This window comes from Bubalus bubalis, chromosome 12 (genome assembly GCF_019923935.1).
Source record: "Bubalus bubalis isolate 160015118507 breed Murrah chromosome 12, NDDB_SH_1, whole genome shotgun sequence".
NCBI lineage: Eukaryota > Metazoa > Chordata > Mammalia > Artiodactyla > Bovidae > Bubalus > Bubalus bubalis.
Genome location: NC_059168.1, coordinates 106,281,590 through 106,297,485, shown reverse-complemented (window position 1 = coordinate 106,297,485; position 15,896 = coordinate 106,281,590). Strand labels below are relative to the sequence as shown.

General features: G+C 51.7%; 1 protein-coding gene across 9 annotated transcripts in view; it reads right to left on the bottom strand.

The window, feature by feature from the left end:
- Window positions 1-15,896, bottom strand: part of CACNA1B (calcium voltage-gated channel subunit alpha1 B) — a 212,012-nt gene that overhangs the window by 36,406 nt on the left and 159,710 nt on the right. For all 9 annotated transcript variants that reach the window (XM_025262075.3, XM_025262077.3, XM_044926594.2 and 6 more), the window contains 7 exons: window positions 11,819-11,915; window positions 10,543-10,703; window positions 9,047-9,184; window positions 8,118-8,319; window positions 7,733-7,897; window positions 7,292-7,402; window positions 6,862-6,945 (listed from right to left, as the gene is read on the bottom strand). In XM_025262075.3, the coding sequence (XP_025117860.3) occupies window positions 6,862-6,945; window positions 7,292-7,402; window positions 7,733-7,897; window positions 8,118-8,319; window positions 9,047-9,184; window positions 10,543-10,703; window positions 11,819-11,915 (958 nt within the window). The remainder of the gene's footprint in view (window positions 1-6,861; window positions 6,946-7,291; window positions 7,403-7,732; window positions 7,898-8,117; window positions 8,320-9,046; window positions 9,185-10,542; window positions 10,704-11,818; window positions 11,916-15,896) is intronic.

Genomic DNA, 15,896 nt, shown 5'->3' with positions numbered 1-15,896 from the left:
ACATTATTGGCCTGAGTCTCCTCTGGCTGCCCATGGACGACTCCAGGGAGGGCAGCCAGACTGAACTCTAATACGGATAAAGTGCAGCCAGACAGTCCTCAGAAAACCTGTTCCTCACAATTTTCTCCCTTTTCAATGAAAGACTGACCACTTCTCCAAGTGCTCAGATAAAAATTCTGCTGCCATCCTTGCATCATCTCTCACACTCCCACCTGACTCATCTACAGCTCTACCTTGAAGTTACACCCAGAACTTGACCATGTCTCACTGCACCCCAGCTCCCCAGCTCCACTCCTGGCTCGTGGCAGTAATGCTGGGCCACACACACATCTTCTGTGGCCCGATATCCAGTTGTCAGAGCTTATATCTTTGTTCCTGAAAGCTTTCCCAGGCCAGGACACAAGGCGTACAGCCTAATGTCAATAAATGATGAGTTGTTATTCAATCACTAAGTCATATCCAACTCTTTGCCACCCCATGGACAGCAGCCCGCCAGGCTCCTCTATCCACGGCACTTTCCAGGCAAGAATACTGGAGTCAGTTGCCATTTTCTTCTCCAGGGAATCTTCATGGGATTGAACCTGGGTCTCCTTCATTGGCAGGTAGATTCATTACCACTGAGCCACCAGGGAAGCCCAATACAGGCTGATTCTTTGGCCCTCTCTACCTGTGGCCGACAATGCCTGGTGGGGATGCCCAAGGATATAACAGCAGCTGACCTGCCAGCACCTTCCACGAGCTGCCCCACCTTCCTTCCCACTCGCTTCCAGATAACAACTTGAACCGCAGCCTTGTCTCAGGTCTGTTTCTAGGACAACCCAGCTGAAACAGCCTCTGCTTGCACCTGCACACGCTTCTCGACTCCACCAGGGCTGCGGCCTGAAAGGCCAGACGGTGTCACTCCTCACAAAACCCTCCAAGTCCTCCCACCTCACTCAGAAGAAAGCCAAGCTCTACTGACCGCACAGCCTTCCCTGTGCAGCCACCATGCCCACCCCCTCAGCCCCGAGGGGGCCTCTGCTGTCCCCAGCTCCAACTGGCTCTGCTTCCTCGTGAGCCCGGCTCGCTGCCTGGAGCCACGCCTCAGCGACACACAAGCACCCAGTCCTCACGCCCTCTGCTCTGTGTTCCCCCCATCACTGACACTGTGTGTCCTGCCCACTAGGATGAAATAGGAGTTTCATCTTTTGTCCCAGCACTTAGGACAGTGCTGAGCACACGACAGGCACTGCACAAGTATCTTAACACACATACATGAAGGAGTGTGATGTGACTATCCTTTCCCTCTTCATGGATTGGCATTCCTCCTTTTGATAAACAAAAACTTTATTTTATACAATTTTTTCCAGTTACGGCTGGTACTTTACATATATTTTGCTTAACAAATCATCCCTATCTCAAGGTCTTAAAGATAATCTCTTGTATTTTCTTCTAAGACTTTTAAAGTTTTGTCTCTTACACTTACGTTTTTTCACCCATTTGCTGCATTTTTGTGAATGGTATGAACCAAGATCCAATGTCTCTTTTCCCCTGTGTTGTTCATCAGTTACGCCCACACGGAGTCACCCACCAAGTCTCCAAATACAACCGAGTCTGTGTCCAGGCTCTCGAGCTATTCCTATGCCAACACCACACTGTTTTAATTGCTACAACTTTCCAGGATGTCTCCTCACTGTCAGGAGCAGCCTCCCCACCACAGCCCCCCAGGAGCACCTTCTTCTCAAGTATCTTGGCCATTTGTGAGCCTTTCTCTTTCTTATAAATGTTAAAAACAACTTGCCAAACTGCATAAAAAGAGACAAACAAAAGGAAAAGCAAAATAATTGGTATTTTTATTGACGTTGCATTGAATCCATAGATCAACTGGGGAGCGCTGCCGTCTCTGCAACACTGGCAGTCCTTATTGCCGTGACGTATGTCATGCGACAGAGCCCATCTGTTCAGGCCGCCTTAACATCTGCTCCTTATTCCCGTGACGTATGTCATGCGACAGAGCCCATCTGTTCAGGCCGCCTTAACATCTGCTCCTTATTCCCGTGACGTATGTCATACGACAGAGCCCATCTGTTCAGGCCGCTTTAACATCTGCTCCTTATTGCCGTGACATATGTATATCATGCGACAGAGCCCATCTGTTCAGGCCGCCTTAACATCTGCTCCTTATTGCCGTGACGTATGTCATACAACAGAGCCCATCTGTTCAGGCCGCCTTAACATCTGCTCCTTATTGCCGTGACGTATGTCATACGACAGAGCCCATCTGTTCAGGCCGCCTTAACATCTGCTCCTTATTGCCGTGACGTATGTCATACGACAGAGCCCATCTGTTCAGGCCGCCTTAACATCTGCTCCTTATTGCCGTGACATATGTATATCATACGACAGAGCCCATCTGTTCAGGCCGCCTTAACATCTGCTCCTTATTGCCGTGACATATGTATGTCATGCGACAGAGCCCATCTGTTCAGGCCGCTTTAACATCTGCTCCTTATTGCCGTGACATATGTATATCATGCGACAGAGCCCATCTGTTCAGGCCGCCTTAACATCTGCTCCTTATTGCCGTGACATATGTATATCATGCGACAGAGCCCATCTGTTCAGGCCGCTTTAACATCTGCTCCTTATTGCCGTGACATATGTATATCATACGACAGAGCCCATCTGTTCAGGCCACTTTAACATCTGTCAATAAAGCTTAATAATTCTGCACAAAGAGGTCTTGCACACATACCTTGTTAGGTTTATCATCAGGGGTGCTGATGTTGTAACGAAATACAATACACTCTCTTGAGCAACCTCACATTTAATTAGTTTTAGATTATCCTAGATTTCATCCACAGATGATATGTCATCTTTGACTAATGGCAGTTACTTAGTCCTCTTCTGAAACTTCAGTATTGACTTTATTTTTCTGTCTTATTCATTCGGCAAGTATTTACGAATACCTGCCCACTGCCAGGCGCTGTTTTAAGCACTGGAATCAGCAGTGAGCAAAACAGACAAAAATCTGTTCTTATGAAGCTGACATACAACTTACTGAACTGTTGATATATTGTTCAATGTTGAAAAGAAGTAGTGGTTACAGACATCATTGTCCTTTTCTGATTTTAAAGGGAATTCTTTCCAAATTTCACCACTGTAGATATTTGCATAGGGCTTCTTGGTGAATGCTCTTCATCAAGTTAACACATGCTAATCATTTCCATCATAAATAAAATCTGAATTTTACTGAGTATCTTTTCTGCATCTGTGACAGGCTTATTAACAGTGTCCTTTGACCTGTTCATGTAAATTACAGTGATAGACTTTCTGTTGTGGAATCTGGTGTTCCTGGGATAAACCTGATTGTACTTCTTCCTGGACACTGCGGGACCTGGCTTGCTTACATGCTGTTTTGAATTCTATGTTAATGAGTGAGTATGGATTATGATCTTCCTTTCTTACACTCTTCTTAAAATTTTTGATGTCAAGATTCAAGGCTACATTGTATGATGTAGCCTCATACAACTAGTTAGGAAATGTTCCCTCTTCTATTCTCTAGAACATATTTAGCATTGAAATGGCCTTTCCCCATGTTTGAGGTGGAAATCTAGTGTACAAGACTGTTATAATCCAGTGGTGTGAGCCATGCCTGAACATGGACCCCAATGGACCTCACACCTACTCTTGGAAGACTCTGTGTGTCCTGGAGATAGCAGGCACAACTAAGGAAAGACTGCTGTTTCCATTTATCAGGTGACTCAAAGCTGCAGGTTTCAGAGCAAGAGAAGGCTCTCTAGCAGGTCCACACTGCAGTGTCAGGAGCCTGCCACTTGGGCCACAAGCCCCAGCAGGCCCCATGGTGCTAGGAATATCTGTGGTAGATAAACACCTGTGTGGGGCCCTCAAAGCCCCCACAGGAAAGTCAATATAGTCACCTAGGCTCCTGGCAATGGCACCCACCCCAGTCCTCTTGCCTGGAAAATCCCATGGACGGAGGAGCCTGGTAGGCTGCAGTCCATGGGGTCGCTAAGAGTCAGACACGACTGAGCGACTTCACCTTCACTTTTCACTTTCGTGCACTGAAGAAGGAAATGGCAACCCACTCCAGTGTTCTTGCCTGGAGAATCCCAGGGATGGGGGAGCTTGGTGGGCTGCCATCTATGGGGTTGCACAGAGTCGGACACGACTGAAGCGACTTAGCAGCAGCAGCAGCAGCAGGCTCCTGGAGCAAAGATTCACGTCATCTGCAGAGATGTCATGCCTGGCTACAAGGTCCTACAGAGACTGTCTGACCATGAGATGCCGTATCTATGGCACCAAAGTTGCCCTCACGAGTCATGTGCTGCAGGCCCAGCAACAGTCCGGGGCACAATGGACATGCCACATCTGGGGCCACGCGGGAGCAAATCTAGAGGCCACAGTCACATGACAGGAAGGCCCAGCCCAGCCTCTCGCCTCTGTCACACCAGTCTCTTCTCAGGTGACCCTTTCCCAGCACATGATGGGATGGTCACTAAAACTGGGCCGTAAAACTCAAAACCTGGTTATGGAGGGACTGGCTCGATATACCAGTACAACCCTCAGTAGAGCCCCGGGCAGGGCCACCCAAGAGACAGCGTGAGGCAGAGCTCTGAGTGGTGTGCGCAATCTACCATGGCATGTGTACATGTGTGTGCGTGCGTGCGTGTGTGTGTGTGTGTGTGTGTGTAGGGAGAAGTTGTCTGTGATAAGGCAAGGACTCCAGCTTGCTCAGGCCTCTGGAGGGAACAAGGTTTGGGGCAGAGGCACCGGCTGGACCTGGGAATGGACACTATGTGTCATATGTCAACACCCACCCCGGCACCCACAGCCACAGAGGCACTAAAACCCATGCACCCTGGACGCACTGGCCGACAGATGTCCGCAGGCCTCTGTCACCAGCCCCCACTCACACGGCAGACCCACAGAGGCAGGGACTGAGACAGCTGGGAGGAAGGCTGTGCCTGGGCCCGACAGCCAGGCTCCTCCTTAGCAAAGCGAATACAGCCACAGCCACTACTGAACACCTGCCCATTACAAGCAGAGGCCACCTGCAGGCCTCCAAGGAGAGCCGTACTTGGTGCTGCCAGCAGTCACTTTGTGGGAAACTTTCACCTGGAAACAGCAGTGATGGGCCTCCACAGGGACCACTCACACCTCGGGTCAGGCCTGCCTTGGCGGATGCACTAGCGTCAGAGATGTGCCAGAACGCGATTCCACAAGACATCCACTTAGAGGAGAAAGGAGGGCCAACAGGGCAAGAGACCCAGGACCTGCTAGCATGTCAGCCTCCACATCACTCAGGTGTCGGCCCGGCGAAAAGCCGGGACAGCCTCTCGCAGGCCCAGAAAAGACACTGGGATGGTGGGGCTGTCCTTCAAGAGGAATGGATGGCCGATAGATATACTGGGTGCCCAACCCGAAAAAATGCATGGATTTAGGAAACAAGGACCCAAAGTAGAGGTGGCCCCTGTCACCCACAGGAGCCCAGGGGCACTTTGCGCCACCATCCCACAAACTCAAGTGAGGCATAAACAGGTGGAGACAGCTTCCTCTGTGGGACCCAGGAGGCCACCTTGGCTCCTGTGACTCTGGGCTCTTCACAGCCAAGGTGTGAAGGGCAGAGCTGCCCTTGCATGGGGCAGGGAGAAGTCTGTCTGGAAATCAGGGGGCTCCCAGGGGCCTTTCTAGAAGTTTCTGGGACCAGTCTGAACTGTGCCTGCACCATCATGGCAGCTAGAGCCACCACGGGGAACAACAAGCAGGGCCTTGGCGGTACAGCATGAAGGCTGGCTCACTTGGTATGACCAGCAACCGGAGCAGCAGAGGACTGGCCACAGCAAAGATCCCAAGATGACGTGGGTCCCCATGGCAACCGTAGGCGCCCTGTTCCTCCTCCCATCAACTCCCTCCTCCCTGAGGTCATGACCAGCACCATCTGAAGCCAGAGACAGGACCCGACATGAAGAGTAGGCAGAGCCGGGTGGGGCCGGGGCTGCAAGCAGATGCCCCCGCCCCGCATGTGGCCCTTAGGCCCAGCAGCACAGGCTGTGGGAGCCTGCTTTACCTGCCTCGGGGCACTCGGGTTCCTGGGAATCCACACCCCAGGCAAGCCTTTAGCCGAGACCTGGTGGGCACAGAACTCTGCAGCTCACCCGACATGGAGCTGGAGCCTCAGCCCCTGTGGTTCTTCTCTCCCCACCTACCTCCCCAAAGCCCTCCCCGTGGTTCTGCCTCGGAACATGTCCCAAAATAACTTTTACAAGAACCCTCACCTCCGTGTCTGTTCCTGGGGAATTCAACGTAAGAAACGTTGATGTAGATGTTCTTGTCTTTGATCCTATCAATCTGTTGTGCTTGAAGAACACCGCTTATGACTCAGATTATTTCAAGTTTGTTGAGACATGTTCATGCTCTAGCCCTCAGTCAGTTTTCAGATATAATCCGTGCATTTTAGTAAGAACTAGAATCTTCAGCATGTGTGTGTGTGCACACATGCACACGTATGTAAAACAAACCTGATATTTTAAAATACTCCAAATCCTTCTTAGCTTTAGTTGTATCTTTTTGGAACCAGTTGTCAGGTGCATCCGTATTAGACACATACGAAATTACAAGATCCTTATCTTCCTGGTCACTTACACTCCCAGTGATTCTCAGGCCATCAGCCTGGAAGACCTTCTGGGAACCAATTTCTTACCCAAGATAAAGCATGTGCCTACAGGACACCCAGCCCCCAAACTCGCCTCTGGGGAGGAGCTTCGTGGGGAAGCATCCTCTGAGGAGGAGCTAACCCCCAGGCCTGGAGGCACAGTGGGGAGACCGCTCAGGGCCTGCAGGGGCAGGAGAGCTACTCACCGCAATCTCTGTTACTAAAATATCAGTAATACTTCCCAACACAGTGACAAAGTCAAAGACATTCCAGGCGTCTCTGAAATAGTTCTGGAGAGAAAGAAGGGCAGTTAGTGCTGGGCTGGCGGGGGTGGGGAGGCTCTGCAGACAAGCTGTAGGAGGTGGCCTCTCGTCAAGAAGGTAGCAGAGGATACATGGGCTCCCTCATGGGCAGGTGGGCGGAGCACAAGGCCGCACATCCCCTCCCCTCCAGGAACAGGGTGGGGGCATAGGTGGGGCAGAACCCGGCAGTCACTTCCCTGGGGCCCCTTCAGGGTCATATGTGCTCTGGGGGTTCAGGGAATCCCAGCTCCAAACAATGAACACTCAAAGATCCCCTACAGAGGGGTGGCCAGAACACAGACACCAAAAGGCCTGGAGGGGCTAAGGCACATACCAGCACTCCAAAGGCGATGATCTTGAGCACACATTCCATGGAGAACATGGACGTGAACACGATGTTCAGACACTTCAACATCAGCTCGTACTCGTAGGGCGCATCGTAGAACTGCCCAAGGAAGAGGTGCTGTTGGCCATGGGCTCAGCTGCCCCGACCCACCCCACCGGGCTCATGAAGACCTCCTGTCAGAGCACAGTGGGCAGACACACCTGCCGCGCTGGGACACCCCTCCCTGCTCCCCGTGTCTTCCAGAACCTTCTTACGATCTCAGCCCACGGACAACCAGGAAATCTGGGTTGCATAGGCAACCCAAGCTGACCAGCACTCAGGGTAGTATCACTGCTGCTCACACCCCAGGAGGAGCGGGCCCTCCACCCGGCTAGAGTCGAGTCCCCATGTCCACGGGCGCCTGCAATCCACCATGCAGGCCTCACGCACCTTCATCATCAGCACCACTGTGTTGAGGGCTATCATGGCCATGATGAAATATTCAAAGGGTGGTGAGACCACGAACGTCCACGTCTTGTACTGGAACGACTGCTTGTTCTGGGGCATGTACCGCGTCAGGGGTTTGGCGCTAATGGCGAAGTCGATACAAGCCCTCTGCGAGGGAGAAAGGAGAAGTGAGAACTTGGACCCCTTGGAGCCCCTGCACACCCCCTCCCCCAGCCACACACAGAGCCCCGATGACAGAAGGCCTTCTCCAGGCAGCCCTCCCCACCCCATGCTGGCCAGTGGTCCCCACGCAGAAGGGAGGCCCAAGGGCCCTGACCACATTGCCCACCAGGGAGCTGCCTGGAAATGGAGAGGCAGAGAGTCCTACCTCATTCTTCTCCAAGCTGCACTCAGACATGACTTTGTCCCCCTGCTCCTGGAAGGTGATGATGATCAAGGCCACAAAGATGTTTACAAAGAAGAAGGGGAAGACCACGAAGTAGACCACATAGAAAATGGACAGCTCCATGCGGTACCCAGGGCTTGGGCCCTGCTCCTCGTAGGTGGCATCCACCGAGTGTTTCAGCACCCTGGGCCAAGAGCCAACACCAAACATCAGGGGAGCCCAGGAGGACATGGTCCCAGGAAAGACGAGACCCGCGTCACAGGAGGGCTTCTGTGGCTGAGCTGGGGTGGTGCCATGCATGGCCAGGCCTGCTCCCCAGGAGAGCCGTGTCTCCCAGCAGCAGGCTGCCCCTCCCAAAGGGCTTGTACTCAGGGCTGCTGGGGACCTCCAGGAGGAGGCCTTGGCTGCCTGAGGTCCTATCCCTACAAGGAGAAGCGGGAGAGGCCCAGCAGTCCTGTGCAGCCCAGCTCTCTCCCATCTCACACCAGGTCACCTACCCATACCCTGCTTCACCTGTTTTCAGGAAGCCCTGTGTTCAGCAGAGTCTCCTGGCAGAGCATCACCCCTACCTTCTGAGGGATGGTCCTCTCAGCCCTAAAGGAAGCCCCTGACATCCAGCGCGGCACTGAACACATGCATCCCTCAGGCTCCCCTTAACGAGGCCAGCAGCCAGCAACTCTTCCCTCCAGCACCCTGCCACTGAGCGGGGATTTTTAGGAGCTCATGATACTGTGCTCTGGGCTTACTCTCCTCCTCCTCCAGGCTGCCCACTCCCAGAGGGAGGGCCTCCTCTCACCAGTAAGCACAGAGCCTAGGGCGTATCTGCTTAGTGACAGGTGCAGAGTCTGAGCTCCCCACCCAGCTGCCCCTCTCTCTCGCCGAGCAGCCGTGAGGAGCCGGGCAGCACTCACATGGGCCACCCTTCGCCTGTGGACACAGTGAACAGCGTTAGCAGGGCCCAGAGCACGTTGTCATAGTGGAAGTCGTATTTCTTCCACTGCCGCGGCTGAGCTTCCACCTCCTCCTTCTCGTAGTCCAAATACTGGCCCCTGGGGGTGGGAACACAGAGGGAGCCAGAAGTCAAAGGCAAAGGATCTAAACAAACCCCCGTGTCTGCAGTCAACCAACTTTTAAAAAGGGTCGTCCATTCAGGGGAGAAAGACTGGTCTCTTCATCAGATGGTGCTGAAACCACTGAGTATCTACAGGCGAGAATATGAATGTGGACCCCCATCTCACCCCATGTGTACAAATTAACTCAAAATAGATCAAAGGCCTAAATGTAAGCAGTAACTCTATAAGACTCTTAGAAGAAAATAAAGGGGGCCACAGAAAAAATAGGTAAATTGGACTTTGTCAAAATGGAAAGCTCTGTTTTTCAAAGGAAATCATCAACACTCAAAACGGGACTAAAGACAGAAAGCCATCTGTCTGATAAGGGCCTTTCTAGCAGCACACTAACTGAGGTCTATCCCTACAGGAGAAGCGGGAGAGGCCCAGCAGTCCTGTGCTGCCCGGCCGTCTCCCATCTCACACCAGGGTGTTCATACAATGGATGACCCTTTCAGTTTTAAAAATGGATACAAGACCTGAATAGATATTTTTGCAAAGAAGACATACAAATTATCAATATGCATATGAAAAGAGGCTTTACATCATGAATCATCAAGGAAACACAAATCAAACCACAATGAGACACCACTTTATCCCCACTAAGATGGCTATAATTACATTTTTTAAAAGGAAAATAACAGTGTTGGCAAGCCCGTGAAGAAATCAGAACTCTCAGACACTGTTGGTGGGAAACAGTTTGGCAGCTCCTGAAACTGACAAAGAGAATCACCACGCAGCCCAGCAACCCCACCTCCAGGCTTATCCTCGAGAAAAATGAGAGCACCTGTGCACAGAAAAAGTTGCACATGTATTCAAAGCAGCAGTAACCACAGCAGCCCAAACGTGGGGACAACCCAAACGTCCACCAACAGGTAGGCAGATTCGTTTAGTGAGGTTTGACGATAAAAGGAATGACATCCAACCATCAGGGGAGGGAGACCACTTGGGCCACAGCAGCAGAGACCTTGACCGCCGAAGTGGTGGGAGTAGGGTACAGCGCGCCACACAGAGCACACGATTCCCTTGGTGTGCAAAGTCCAGGATGGCGCTCACACGGGCACCAGCCTTTCCCCCGCCCCTCCCTGAGGGCACTTCTCTTGTCTGCTCAGCTGGGGCCCAAGGCCTCAGTGATGAGGAAGTGGCTTCAGCCCTGGGGCTGCCCCCTGAGCTTAGGGCCCAGCCTGGATCTTGAGGGTTGACACAGCGTCCAGCAGAGGCCGCACTGAGCTCCCTGAGGCGTGCAGGCAGGAAGGGCCCGGGCACGGCACTGGGGACAGTGGAGGGCCCCAGTTTACCTGCAGTCCCGCTCCAGCTCCTTGGACTCATCGGTGCAGTAGAAAAACTTCCCCTTGAAGAGCTGTACCGCGATGACAGCAAATATGAACATGAAGAGCATGTAGACGATCAGGATGTTGAGGACGTTCTTCAGGGAGTTCACCACACAGTCAAACACAGCCTGGGGAGGGGCAGGGCCGTGAGGGGGCAGGGCCAGCCCGGGACCCGGAGGGGTCTGCACCGGGGACCAGGAGGGTCCTCCTGGACCGGATGGGTGGGCAGGAGGTGCTAAAGAGGTGGTGTGGGCAGGGGGCCCAACACCACGGAGAGCCTGGGGCTGGGGCCAGCGTTAGGCCACTCAGCCAGGCCTCGGGCCAGCACGGAGGGAAGGCACAGGGCTAAACTGAGGGCACTGCTTGGCCTCTGCCCATCGGGGGCATTCGGGATGGGGTAGACAACCGGCGATATGAGGCCAGCTCAAGGCAGGACTTGGGCACGTGCGTGAACCAGAGGGGACTCCCAGCTGTTCCCACTGCCCAGGCCACCTGTTCTCCAGTGAACCTCTCCCTGCTGCCCTGGTCTGGTTGTTGCTGGCTGTGCACAGAGGCCAATCTGCAACCGGCTCCCAAGGGCCCATGGGGCACACTCCACACATGGGCAGCCGCCCTGGCAGCCCTGCCCCTGGTGCCTCAGTCACCCTTGAGCCGTCCCTTCAACATGGGCTCTAAGCAAACCACCCCCCAGAACCTCACATCACTTAGTATCTCCACGGCCTGCAGGTCAAAGGTTCTCCTAACATTTTACTGCACAGTCTTGGAGGATTAAGTGAATTTAAGCACAAGCTCAGCAACAATTAGACTGCAGCACAATTCTAAAGCCATATCCCCCAACCCCTGCTCTCCTGGCATCTCCCTGTGACCCTGACCTCTGCACTACAGCTGCTGATGAAACACTTGGTCCTGTGGGTGCCCCTGAGTGGAGGAAGAAGAGCCTCACAGGATATGCAGAAGAGGAGCCCCCTCAGAGATGGTCACAGAGCTGAGAGCCCATCCCATGCACACAATGTAGGGCCTCCCTCGTGGGGGCCTCTCCTCAGCTGTGCTTGTCCCCATCCCACACGGGAAGCTGCAGGGGGCCAGGCAAGATACATATGTGCACACTGCAGTGCATTCCTACATGTACGTGTGTGCACACACATGTACACACACGCGGTCTACCTATAAACGTGTACACACATAGGTACACATGCACACACACAGCCCCCACCCCCCTCCAGGCCCCACTCCAGACTCTCACTTTGAGCTTGGGCAGCCGCTTGATGGTCTTGAGTGGCCTCAGCACACGCAGGACCCTCAGGGACTTGATGGTGCTGATGTCTTTCCCTTTGGAGCCTCTAGAAGGGAGAAGCCACCCATGTAGACAGGTAGGGCGCACACCTGTGCCCAGAGCACTGGGGACAGGGTAGCCTTGGTCCTGAAGACGCCTCAGGCCAGTGCATCTCCCCCAACAGGCTGCCTGAGTGGACAAGGGCTGGGGCCAGGCCAGTGGCACCTGGTGTCCAGGGAGAGCTGAGCTTCTGGGTGGGAAGAGCTCATCTCCCCAGATCCCATCATTCAGCACTCCCACCCACCCCACACCAGAGTCCTCCAGACACCATGCCAAGACCCCAGTGGGAGTAAAGGTAGGTGGGCTCCAGGATGGCAGCCCCAGCCCAGGCAGCACGTGCAAGCCTATGAGCAGTGCAGACCCATGCCCATCACCAGGGAGTTTTCTGGAAGGGCTGGCCTGCCTGCCTTTCCCTGTTGGTGGAGGGAGGGAAGGTTCACACCACCAGGACTGAGCCTGATGTCAGGGAAGTGCCCAGTTGACTGTCATGCAAAGGCAACAGCAGCAGGATCTATCAAGGCTGTGGCAAATGTGGGTGAAGTCCTTTCTTCTGACCCTTCTGACCCTTCACTGCCTGCCGTCTGCCCCTGTAACACGGCAGCATCTGCTCCTGCCTCAGAAACATTAAAACAGACTAACAGCGGCTGTAAATTAAACAGGTGGCTGCCTGGCTCTTCCTGGCTCCATGGCAAACCCCATCGGTCTTTCACCCACAACAAGGCATTTAACATGACTCAAGTTATATAGAGACACTGGTGGGGAGACTTCTACAAAACTGCAAAAACGGTATGTAGGATGACTATAACTGTTATGATTATGTGTCTAAAATATTGCTGGTTCATTAATGTTCTTCCAGATTTTAAGAAATCTTGTCCCTTAAGCTACCAACAATTTGGTAAGATATACCTTTGTGAACTTCCCCGGTGGCCCAGATGGTAAAGCGTCTGCCTACAAAATGGGAGACCTGGGTTCGATCCCTGGGTTGGGAAGATCTCCTGGAGAAGGAAATGGCACCCCACTCCAGTATTCTTGCCTGGAAAAATCCCATGGACAGAGGAACCTGGTAGGCTACAGTCCATGGGGTCACAAAGAGTCAGACACGACTGAGCGGCATTTACTTTACTTTACTTTACCTTTGTGAACAAAGATGAAACATTTACTTTTTCTCCCTGATTCCTTCAGAATTCAGAGTATTTCAATGAGTATTCTTACTTCCATGACAATATATTTATTTGCATAAGTTCAATAAGAACCTATTCTCCTTCTATAGGACACAATTGGAAACACTGGCCATATGACCAAGGCTTTGACTGACAAGGGGCCGCAGGTAAAATCTGATGGCCATGTCCTTGGCTTGGTTTCCTGGCTTTGAAAGCTTTTGAGAGTTCAGTCTGAAACTCCTTATGAAAATTAGCAGCAACAAAGCAGTCTTAAAAAGAACTTAAATGATCAGTCACTCTTCTTGCAGCACTTATATAAATAATCAGACCAAGTTTAATACAAACAAATTACTTTTACTGTGATTATCTTTGGTTTTTTTTAAAAAAGGGAGTATTACAGAGAGAAAAAATATGTTTGCCCCTCCATAGATATTAGATTCTAGTCCTAATAATTGTTTTTGAGGTTTTGCTATATACCTACAAACTTGTCTGGATCCTGAATTCTACATTTCCTCAAATATCTGGCTCTGACTTAACAAACTCATGTTTCCAGTTTTCTTCCACCCCTCTAATTTGAAATCAATCAGAACAAAGACTGCCCCAAAATCTCCTTGGAAGAAACTGCACCAGGTCTTCCTCGCTACCCAGATGGCAGTGAACCTCAGGGACTTGAACCCTGAATAAATATTTCAGACCTGAAGAAGCTCCAGCATCCCTTCTCTGGTCTGATCCCCTACACTGGTTTCCCAATTCCTGGAGCAGAGACAGGCAGCAGGCCTCAGAGGGCCCCTGCGACAGTGTCCAGCAGGCCAGGCCCCTGCTGGCTTTAGCAGGCTCATGCTGGACCAATCCCAGATCCCCAGCGCCAAGGCTGGGGCTGCCTCACTCCTGTTGCTCTGCCCAGGGCTGATTCCAATCTATCCCAACTGAGTAGATCTGATTTATCTCCACTCACTAGGAAACCCCACAGCAGTACTTGTCTTTGCAAGACATTTAGGGAGACTCCTTATTTCATGAGAGAAGATTATCTTTCCAAATTCATTAAAAGCCTAAGTGACCCCTGCCTTAAATGGGTAAACACAGTAAACCCTGTGAGCAAGTCCATCACTTGGTTAGGAGCAAATGTGCACAAGATATGATCAGAACCTTTCCTTAACTCTGGCAGACACTGCAGAGTCCCCTGCTAAGACATCAGCTTCCCAGGAGACACCCTTAGACTCTGGCCAAGGTTGGTCCTAATAATAGAAGAGCTTTCGGTTATCTTCAGCGGAGCAATAAATTGTCTATGCTTTGGCCAACACCACCTACGGTACCTGGATTAACACTTTTGGGGAAGTTGAAAATCAGTTACATCAGATCACAGAGCCAGCTACTTGGCTCAAATCTGTGACTTCTTCATGGGATCTTTCTTTGATTAGGGGACCATGACCTGGGCACCATCACTCCAAAATACACTTCAAACATTAGGAATTATCCTGTTTATAATGCCCCTGATATGTCTGTCATATTCTCTCAAAAACTTTAAATACATGTTTGTAGCTGACAGCCTAAGTAAGTGGTCTCCATTCTGACTGGAATGTCAGAAAAGAAGCAAAGAAAATGACCAACATGAGGATTATAAACCTAAAACTGTGATCTGTGTGACTGTCATAGGGATTAAACAGATGCATCATGACCTGTGGATACCAGGTCTAAGATCAAAGCCGCAAAAACTACACAAGGGGAGCGGAGGTGGTGCTGACACCCGTGAATACAAAGGACTGCCTGCCACATCAGTAACAAGGCGCGGCCACTGAGCCACCACAGCGCAGCTGGAGCGAGCCCTCGGGGAATCTGGGGTGGAGTCAGGATGTCCCGCTTCGAGCAGTGAGCCAGCCCCCGTCAGCGGGACACCCCGAGGAGACTCAGGAGGAGAAGGGCAGGACTGGCCCCAGAGAGCTGAGGTGCACATCAAAGAAATGACTTCAGTGAGCCCAGACTCTTGTATTCCCCATATATAGGAAAGCACTAAATTCCTTAAGATACCTGCTGCTGCTGCTGCTGCTAAGTCGCTTCAGTCGTGTCGACTCTGTGCGACCCCAGAGACGGCAGCCCACCAGGCTCCCCCATCCCCGGGATTCTCCAGGCAAGAACACTGGAGTGGGTTGCCATTTCCTTCTCCAATGCACGAAAGTGAAAAGTGAAAGTGAAGTCACTCAGTCATGTCTGACTCCGAGCGACCCCATGGATTGCAGCCCACCAGGCTCCTCCGTCCATGGGATTTTCCAGGCAAGAGTACTGGAGTGGGGTGCCATTGCCTTCTCCTTAAGATGCCTAGTTTTCTTCAATTAACAGTAATCTTTTGATATTCTCTCTACCAGGTCTCTGTTGCAAAAACTCCTACATATCGTGGCTCATGGCTCCCCCTTGCCTCTTTGGTACAATCTCTCAGAGTTATCTGAGATGTTGTGTCCCAGGCTTAAGTCCTCAGTTTTGTCAGCCAGATACAAGGTAACTCTCAACTTACAGGTTGTAAATTTTTTTTCAGATGTCAACTACAAATTGGCACTTGTCATCTACCTCTGCAAGGATTAAATCATGAGCTGCTGCAGCTGCTGACTTGCAACACCTGCCCGAAAGGAATTCCAGGTGGAGAGCACAAATGAGGCCCTCGGTGCTCTAGGAAAAAACGGCAGAACAGCTCTTCAGACAGATATTTCCAGGAGTCGATTTTATGAGCCCAATTCTTGCATCTCCTCATATCTAGAAAAGCACTAAAATCCTTCATGGCGATGACTGCTCCTCATCATGAGCAGAAACCTTCTGCAAAATGTATGTGCTTGATTGCA